Source organism: Pseudopodoces humilis, chromosome 1, assembly GCF_049639895.1.
Source record: "Pseudopodoces humilis isolate 2021_Gansu_Grassland_sample_001 chromosome 1, ASM4963989v1, whole genome shotgun sequence".
In the NCBI taxonomy this organism is placed as follows: domain Eukaryota; kingdom Metazoa; phylum Chordata; class Aves; order Passeriformes; family Paridae; genus Pseudopodoces; species Pseudopodoces humilis.
The window spans coordinates 1,444,081-1,453,428 of NC_142200.1; the positions used below are offsets into that span (position 1 = coordinate 1,444,081).

Sequence of the window (9,348 nt, forward strand, 5' to 3'; positions counted from 1 at the left end):
CAGAGGAGAGGAGCCACACAGAGAAATAAAAGCAAAAGGATTGATTTAAGAAGAGAGATTGAAAAAAATTACATTTTGAGGGATTTGCTCTTTCCAGAGCAGAGCTGCAATTCCAGGGTGCCAATTTGTGGGCTTGGAAATGGAGGCCTGATTTCAAGAAACTGTTGGGCGTGGAGAAAAGCAGCTCCTCTAAAAGAATCCCTGGATAGCAGAAAAACTTCATTAAATCAAAATTGTACAAGGTATTTGAGGATTACAGGCAGGAAAAAGAACAAGCAGAGGGATTAACCAGAGGAAAATTGATAAAGAAATGAAGACTGACATGAAAATTTGAGGAAAATCTTCTGTTTAACCAACCATTAGCTAATTTAATTTAGTGTAAAACACACTGATTTTGAGGTAAAACAGCTTGGGCCAGCTCAGAGGCTGAGTCTGGTGCTGTTGAATAATTAAAGCAAATGAACGGTGCAAACCCTGGAACGTCACATGCTGTCTGCGCAAAAGGACTAGAAAAATTAATTCCTAGGACAATCTCCCCGTACCTCCGGGCTCTGCTTTCATCAGAGCAGTGGCTCTGGAAGGGAGGAGAGGAAGAAATTCAGAGGAGGAGAGAGCAGATCCCGACTTCCCATCACTCACACGACCGGAAGAGCAAGAAATGCGTGGCTGAAAGGGCTTTTCCCCAAGGTGCCAGCCCGTTCCAAGGGCTCCGCAGTGGAAAACTCCCACATGAACATTCCACACCCTGGGGTTGATTTCACGTCCTCCCGCAAAGCCGTCGGGAACCTGTAAAACTGCCGCCGTTGGGCTGGGGTATAAAACCTGCCCTCCAAACGGCTTCCCAGTCCTGCTGGGAGGATCTGCTGGAGATGAGGACTCCTCTTGTCACCTTGCTGGCTGTGGCCCTCTGTGTGGAACAAGGTGAGCCTCTCATGCTGCTCCTGCTCGAGACAAGGATTAGGGGGAAGATGGTGGCAATTTTCCACGTGGGAAAGCTTTAGAGGGCTGTCAGCAGCTCTGCAGTGTTGTGATGGCGTCACCGATGTCCTTTTGCATCTCAGCCAGTGATTTGATGCAGAAATAAGAATCTGATGAATTGATTCTCCTTTCCAGTGCTAAAGCTCTGGTGGTGCTGGATGCCAGGTTAAATCCACACTGTGGTCTTTGGCACCTTCCAAAAGAAGGCAAGCTGGAAATGATAGAAAGCATAACAAAACAGGATTCTTTTTCTTGATAATTTCAGTTTTTGAGTATTTTAGAGATTGTTCCGTCCTGCTGCTTCCTCCCTTGTAGTGGTTTGCCACATGCCTTCCTAGAAAATGCAACACCGGGAATTTTTGTAGATTAAATCAGTGGCAGAGGTGAAAGAACTTTTCATGCTAAAGGCATCCCGCTTGCAAAGGGAGGGCTGAGTGCTGTCCTCCTGCTGGCAGTGAGACACACACATTGCTCCATTGCTCCTGGCATGTGGGAATGATGACCAGAGTGCCAAAATTTCCCCCACACCTGATGGTTTCCCAGAAACCACGATACGAATCTGATTGAGAAAGAGGCATCTAATTAATCAATTATCACTGATGTATCAACCCCCTACTCCTACATCCTTTGGAATGGTTCTCCAGCGTGCCTGGAAGAGCAGGACCTTCGGCCAGTTTTGGTGTGGGAAAATGGTTATTCAGTTCTTAAAAAAAAAAAAAATGGATTTAGTGCCCACAATTCCTGACTGAAGCAGTGTAACATGGACAGAAGAGGAGAATTTTCAAAGGCAATGTTCTCAGTGTGGAATAATTGATAAGTTATTGATAAATCCAGGATAAATTGGAAAGCTCAGAGAGATCCAGGATCACAGGTTCATGGTGGGATTCCTTGCTGGCGACATTTGATAATGGCAGCAGATTCCTAATGGATTTAAGGGCAGACTTTTACACTTTCTGTAAAAAAGCACCTTTCTGTGGCCCAGCCTCGATCCAGAATAAGAGATTGCAGCTTTCTGGCCTAAAACTGGGACAAAGGAAAATGTGGAAACTGGCATTTGGTCCTTCTCAGGTCTCCTGGGTCTCAGCCAAGACCCTAATGACCAAATTTTGGTCAAAACTCTTGATCTCTCAGCTGACCAAAGAGGGTCTTTTGCCTTTTCCATCCCTAAACCCACTGTTATGGATATTTTGTGTCCAGTAAAAGATCATAAAATGTCTTTATCCTTTTCATAGAATCACATTTAAGGGTAGAAAAGACCTCTAAGATCGTCAAGTCCTTGCTGCAATGTTTGACAAGACTAGGCAGATATTTGCTTAAGGTGTCCCTGAAAGTTTCTAACAGGGAAGATTCCACAGCCTGGAATTGCTCAGAGACTCTCATCCCTTTAGGAATTTAGTTTTAATATCTCTTAGCATCTTTTTTTGTACTGTTCTCCCATATTTCCACCACGGGACACATAAGATATTTTATTACTTTCTTCTTTGCTGCTTCTTTTTTTCTTGCAGGAAGAAGATTCCTGTGGCTTTCCTCAGCATGTTCTCGTTTTCAACAAACAAGCTAAACCCTTCCAACATTTTTTTTTGACAAGATCACATTTCCATCACATTTCTGACCTTTTCTCCTCCCTCTCCTCTGGTCCCTCTCCAAACGCTCTGCATAGTTTTGGAAGTGCCCCAGAGAGATTTGGGCACCGGGGCTCCAGCTGAGGCCTTGCCAGGGTGGAAAGGCCACTCTGTGTATCTTGCACATGACATTTCTCCCTGTGTCCCCTTGGCTGACACGTGTTTCCATGGCTGTAATTTGACACCCTTGACTCCTGCTGCTGTCACTGTGGTTCTGAACTGCAACCAAACCAGCCCTACATCTAAGTTTTATCTATTGTAATTTATTTCTCTTTATTTCATTGCACCCACTCTTCCTTTTCACTCTTTGATTGTGTCCATCCGTCAAAATCACTTAAAATCACAGATTTTACCATGGAATGGTTTGGGTTGAAAGGGACCTTCAAGATCTTCTCATTCCAGCTCCTGCAGGGACACTTTCCACTATCCCAGGTTGCTCCAAGCCTCATCCAACCTGGCCCTGGACACTTCCAGGGATCCAGGGGCATCCACAGCTCCTCTGGGAAACTTGTGCCAGGGCCTCACCACCCTCACGGAGAAGAATTCCTTCCATTGCCCCAGTTAGTTTGATCAATAATCCTTGGGAATTATCCTCTGAGGGTGTTTTCATGGCTGGCTTTGCACCCACTCCCTGGAATTTTCAGCAGCTTGTGTTTCCTGGGCTTGCTCGAGGATAACATCGTTCAAGGTTGTGCCAAAAATTCCTTAAAACATCCCTGAATCTCCTCTACTCTCTATACGAAAATTCAACTTCTTGTAGAGGTGAATGAAGCAAAAAAAAAAAGCTGCACAGAATCAACAGTTGATGACTTTTTCCTTCCTTTCTATCAGAAACTTCTCATTTCATGCAGTGACCTCTGCCGTTCGCCGTTCTTCCACTTTCTCACTGCCAACTTTTTATCGGGCAAAAGTGCGCTCACAGGGACGTGTCCTTTAGTTGCTTTTGCCCTTTCCAAAGTGACACACTGGACCCAGACTTGGCAGGAACTCAGCCAGCATTTGGCTTTGTTTCCTTCCAGAAATTAGCTTTGTTTTTAAAGGAACTCAATCACAAAGCCCCACACTCCGCTCTGGGTCATTTCAGGAGCTCTGAACTCAACCACCACTTTCAATCTGCCAGGCTGGCTCTGCACATATTTTGGGGGGTTTTATCACCCAGACTCTGTTTTTGCTCTTTTTCCTTTGCTTTACTACTTTCCAGAGGTCTGACCCGCCACATTCTGGTTTTGAGGGCAGGCACAGACGTTCTTGGCAGGAGACACAACTCATCGCTGCGTGACCTTCCTGCCAATCATCTGCCACTGCTGCAGGTGTAGGAATTATCTCACCAAATCTGCCTTGAGCACTTAAACCAAGCTTTTGGTTAAGATTCTCCATTCATTCCTGATTTTATGCTAAAAACAGGAGTTTGACAGAGCATCTGAGGACTCTCACCAGACTTCCTAGAACTGAGGTTAGGCCAGTTCAGTGATGTTCAAGCACAAAAAAAAAAAAAAGAGATGTGACAGCAGTCTCTGAGCCAGATGAAAGAGAAGTAGGACACTGGGCATTGTCCACCTCCTCAAAATGCTACAGGCATCTTTAAATTCTCCCTGCCAAGCCGTGCCCAGGAGAAACCCTGAGCAGTAATTGGCAATTCCTGTGGCTGAGCCCTCAGGATTGAGCTGCTGTGGCTCAGCAATAATCTCCTTCATAAAAGCCCCCAAACCCTTGAATTCCACTCACATCTCCTGCTCCCAGGGATTGCAAACAGATCGATAACACTTCGCAGCCTGAGCCAGAGGAGACAGAGAGGGATTTAGCGCTGCTGCCACAGGTCAGGAGATAAAGAAAGCCACCGGTCATTCCCACAAAAACATTCCTCAGGCTGTAACGAGGGAAACTGAGATCTCTGCACTGGAGCTTTTGTGGTTTTTAAACCTTGTAATGTGCTTTTTCCCCTTTTTTTCCCCCCAGTTTATCCATTCATGTGCTACACCTGCCAAGAACAGGAGTCCAACAAGGACTGTTTGACCATTTCCATGTGTGCCAAGGAGGACAAACACTGCGTGACCATCCGGAAGGATGCGGGGACAAGTAGGTTTGGGAACAACACCTTGTTTGTTTTGCAGGAGAGCAGTCCCAGGAATGGGATTTCATCCCAGTACAGGAACAACGGGCCTTGATGACCAACTTTTAGGAGACACTGACCTTGTGGCTCCCTCCTGCAGTGTCCAGACACACTTGATATTCCTGCTGGAAACTGGGGAAATGATGAGGACACACAGAGCAGCACCAGGGAGTGGATTCACACCTGGAGCTGTGCGAGTTTCACTCCCAGAACTGTTTTGAGAAGTGTTTCGGCCAAACCTCACCGTGGCTGACTCCCTGTGCAAAGCACAATCCTTCAGGTCTGTCCTGGGGGCTCTGTGCCCTCAAAGCCCTCCACGTGCTCCTATCCCAGATCTCAGGTCATGCAGAGCATTGTCCCTGTCTTCATGTTGTAGGAAAAGCCATCCTGGTGGGAACGACCAGCTGAGCATCACTTCAGGCAGCTGGAACTGAAAGCCACAGCTGCTAATGCCATGTCAGGACTGGCAAAACCTAAAAGCATGGAGCCCAGAGAAGTCCTGGTTGGACTTGATGATTTTAAAGGCCTTTTCCAAGGCCTTCTCCTTGACATTTCTAGGATTCTATGACCCCGTGTCTGCCCCATCCCTGGAAGTGTCCAAGGCCAGGTTGGACAGGCCTCTGAGCAACCTGCTCTGGTAGGAGGTGTCCCTGCCCATGGATGATCCTTAAGGTCCCTTCCAACCCAAACCATTCCATGATTCTGTGATTAATTCCATTAAATTTGCCTTGAGGATTAGAGCCTGGCCTTCCTTTACTCACCAGAACAGATTTAGCCACGAAAATATTTAAACAATGATTTTTCATCCTCCTTTTTCTCTTTCTTTCCCCCACCTTTTTTTCCTGCACTAGAGCCCAACAAGCCTAAATACGTCATCTCCAAGATGTGTTCTCCAGTGTGTCCAGAAATGGGTCAGCAACAAACCCAAAGCTCCCAGAATGTTTCCTGCTGTGAGAAACCCCTGTGCAACGTGAATGGAGTCAACAGCAGGCAAAGCAGCCAGGGAGTGATGTCCCTGGGTGTCCTGGCCAGCGCCACTTACATCTTTGCATATGGATTGTAATGGGTTTGGAAGAGCTCCCCGTGATGGCTGAAATAAAAGTGTTGTTCTGGGATAATTTCCACTCTCAGAGGTTTGTGTTTTGTGGTTGAGCTTCCCCTGGGATTCTCGAGAGAGCCTGGGTAAGTCAGGTGCTGAACTCCCATTGATTTCCTGAGCCTACTTGAATCCAAAGTGTCCCCAGACATCCAGCTCACCTAAGAAAACATATAGAAAATGGCCTTTTTGACATGTTCAAGCTTCAAATCATTATTTGCTCTGAGGAGATCCTTGAAGGCGTAGTTTTGTCTCTTACTTTCAAAGCTCTGTGAGGAATAACATCCCACCCTGCCTGAAGCACAGGCAACGGCTCCACAGCTGTATCAGCACAGGGGATGATCAGTGAATTTGTCCACAGTGAGTTTGGTTAGCAAACATCTGCTTATAAACAAGCAGGTGGGAGTAAAGCTGATTTCTGGCAGTGTTGTGGACATTTCTCCAGCCTCAGAGGGGAGCAATTTCTGGCTCCTCAGGCTCTTTCCTTCCCATTTTGAAATGAGCTTCTCTCACTAGAGAAAAGGGAGGAAAGGCAGTGGAGGTGGGAAGGAGAAGGGAAGGAATGGGGGCAGCCTGCTGAGCTGGGAGTTGCTCTCACTGCCTCCTCATGGCCCTCATCCAGCTGGAAAAGACATCCCCATATCTATTCCCTTCTTTCTTTTCCAGGGCCAAAACAACCTCACACAGCTGTCGCCAATCCCTGTCATTCAGAGATGGTGAGAGGCATTCTACAGACCCACGTTCCTGGCAGAGAAACCATCGATTGTGTTGAGCTTTGTTTGGTTTCGCCCTCCAGGCTCTCTGCTCCCTCCTCTCCCCACGGGAGCTGCAGCTGAGGGGAGACAGAAAAGCTCTGTAGGAGGCTTGGGGGTGTCACAGAGAAGAAGAAGGGCAGCCAGCCAGGGACTCACACAAACAGCTCAGAGCCTCTTGGGTCACAGCCCTTCCTGCAAGCTCCCATTCCTGGAAAACACACAGGGAAAAAAAAAAAAGAAAAGGAAAAAGCTGGCAGCATCCCTAGCTCAGCTGTGTCCTGGGAGAAACCAGAGCTGGTCCAAACAATTGAAGGGTGCCGGGTTTTTTGTTGTGTTTGATGGTTAAACGAGATCTTTGTTTTTTCTAAAGCAAATTGCCCAATTGCCCTGGGGCTCTGCGGGGTTTTGGTTGCACATTTGGAAGGATGTGGGTTTTTGAGGCATTTCATGGTGCCTGGATTTCAGAGCTGCTGGTTTTCCAGGAGGATGAAAGATCCCACATCAACTTCATGTTTTGTGCTGTGAGCTCTGGATCTGCTGACTGGTTTGAAATATTGTGTTTAATGGATGGAGGGGAATCGAAGGAAATGACACCACAGTGGTGGGCAGGGACAAGAGGACACTGACACCCCCCTGAGCAGACTGGTGAGCTGTGCTGGAGATGACGGATGTCAAAAGACCAAATTAACAGCAGAACCTGCTGTTAATTTTTTCTCACCAAAGACAACCTCAAAAGGGAAGGAAAATTAGGATAGAGAAGGGGAAGAAAAAGTTTTTAAACCAAAAAGAAGGAAGAGATGTCCAGCTGCTCAGGGCAGGCACTGGTTGGGCTGTGGTGGCTGTGCTGCATCCAAATTCCAGGAGCAAGTCCTCCAGGAGCAAGTCCTCCAGGAGAAGTCCTCCATTCCCTGCACAGTTTCTCCCTCAGGTGCTTTTAAAAAAACTCCAAGAAAGTTTTGGCTCCAAGCCAAAGCTCCTACTGTTTTACCACCTGTCATGTTGGCAGGAGAAAGAGGAAGTCGAAGGAGAAATTTATATCTCAACCAGTTTCGCTGGACATGAGAAAGCAAAAAGTTGGTGGGAGAGACCATCTGGAGGGGAAGGAACAAGGGAAGGGTTGAGATAAGTCCAGTGAGGGTGTGGGGAACCAGAATTCACACAGTTCAGGAGGGAGAACAAACCTTATCCAGATGTTTTGCAGACCCTCATTCCCAGCTCTTCCCCCACCTTTCACTGCAGAGTTTAAGTGCCAGAAGGTCAAGAGTGGTTTCCTAGAATTGTCTACAAATTCAGAGGAACCCTTTCTTTTCCTGAAATTTCTGGATGCCAAAGCAGCTGAATTAACCCGGATTATCCCAAATGATTCTTTGGAGGTGGAGGGATTGTGTTTAACAGGATTTACTTGTCTTGTCCACACACCTCTAGTTCCTGACCTGAAAGCTCCCAGTTGTGGGAGCCGAAGGTCATGGAAAAGTAAATCTGGAGGTGGGAATTCTGGATGGACTTTGTCAGTGCTGAGCCTCTGAGTGGAAAATCGTTGGAACTCTTTCAAATAAAGAAGGAGAAAGGACAATTTAAAACTCTCCTTCTTGACTGGAGGTGAGGAATGGGCTGATTATGAGGTCACAGCTCCTTTTCTACACTGGTTCCTCCCTTCCCTGGGCTGGAGGAAGGTGCAGGTAGAAGATGAAGTCTTCTGTGGCTCAGCTTTAGGCAAAGCCTAAATCTCCTTTTTCCCCCATGGATTGAATCAGTCCCATTTCCCTTTTCCAGTGTGAGGTTTGGGTGCTGGTGCTCTCCAGGCTGAGTTGTCTGGGAGAAGAATTCCAGGTGATTCCAGGAGCTCCAGTGTAGGATTTGTTTTCCAGTCCCACAACTTTGAGCCGCACTTGCAGAGTCAGGAGTTGTGTTTGCGCTTCCACGTGTGGAGTAAGAGGGAAAACAGGTGTGGAGACACAACCACATCAAAGACAAGAGCAAGAACCATTTTGCTGCCACGGTTATTAATGAGATGAACTAATTAGCACATCAAAAGTGAATAAAATTAGTGTTTTCGACATAAATATGCAAATCAGTGAGGGCTGTCAGCCAAAGTGGTGTCCAGGAAAATCAGGAAAAGAAATCCATCACAGCTACCAAACCCAGCCTGTTTCTCCTGCACCTGATTCTTTGCAACAGGGAAATCTGGGTGTTTTGGGAGGCTGGCTATCAACAAATCACAGACTCATTTAGGTTGGAAAAGACCTCCAAGATCATTGAGTCCAGCCTGTGACCAATCCTCACCTTGTCAACCAGAGCAGAGTGCTGAGTGCCACATCCAAAACCCTTCCATGAAGAAATGTGGAAATAATCCTTTATTATAAAGAGCACAGAGCACTCTCGAGGGGCACACAGAGCAGCCAACCCAGACTGGAAAAAAAAAGCTCTGAAATAGATCATCAAACAACAGTGCAGGGGCTATCAGTGAGGCAGGGATGATCAACAAGAATTTTTTGACAGGAGGGTGATATCCCTCCCTGTGGCAAGACAACAAAATCTGTGAGGGTAAAAGTGGTACCTGTCACACAGCTCAGCCTTAATTAAGGTTTTGGCATGGTGTCACGTGATGGGCTCAGAAGCAAAACCAAGAAAACCCAGTCGGGCTGAAATCACGAGCAGATCACAACCAGCAATTTTCTGTCAGGCTGGAACGATCCATTAAAAGGCTCCTCTTGGCTCTGGGATGACGCAAAGTTTTAATTGCTGGTTTGGATGATGTATCAGACAATAAATTCACTGAGCTCACAG

At 46.8% G+C, this 9,348-nt stretch overlaps 1 protein-coding gene across 1 annotated transcript; it reads left to right on the forward strand.

The window, feature by feature from the left end:
• Positions 1-767: 767 nt before the first annotated feature.
• Positions 768-5,786, forward strand: LOC102102411 (lymphocyte antigen 6E-like). Its single transcript, XM_005516870.2, has 3 exons — positions 768-921; positions 4,557-4,676; positions 5,562-5,786. The coding sequence occupies exons 1-3, from the start codon at positions 870-872 to the stop codon at positions 5,771-5,773; spliced, it is 384 nt and encodes a 127-aa protein (XP_005516927.2). The 5' UTR covers positions 768-869; the 3' UTR covers positions 5,774-5,786.
• Positions 5,787-9,348: the final 3,562 nt, after the last annotated feature.

Coding starts and splice junctions, on each gene's coding strand:
- LOC102102411 (XM_005516870.2), top strand. CDS start 870: ATGAGGACTCCTCTTGTCACCTTGCTGGCTGTGGCCCTCTGTGTGGAA. Junction 922..4,556: donor GGCCCTCTGTGTGGAACAAG/GTGAGCCTCTCA, acceptor TTTTCCCCCCAG/TTTATCCATTCATGTGCTAC. Junction 4,677..5,561: donor CCGGAAGGATGCGGGGACAA/GTAGGTTTGGGA, acceptor TTCCTGCACTAG/AGCCCAACAAGCCTAAATAC.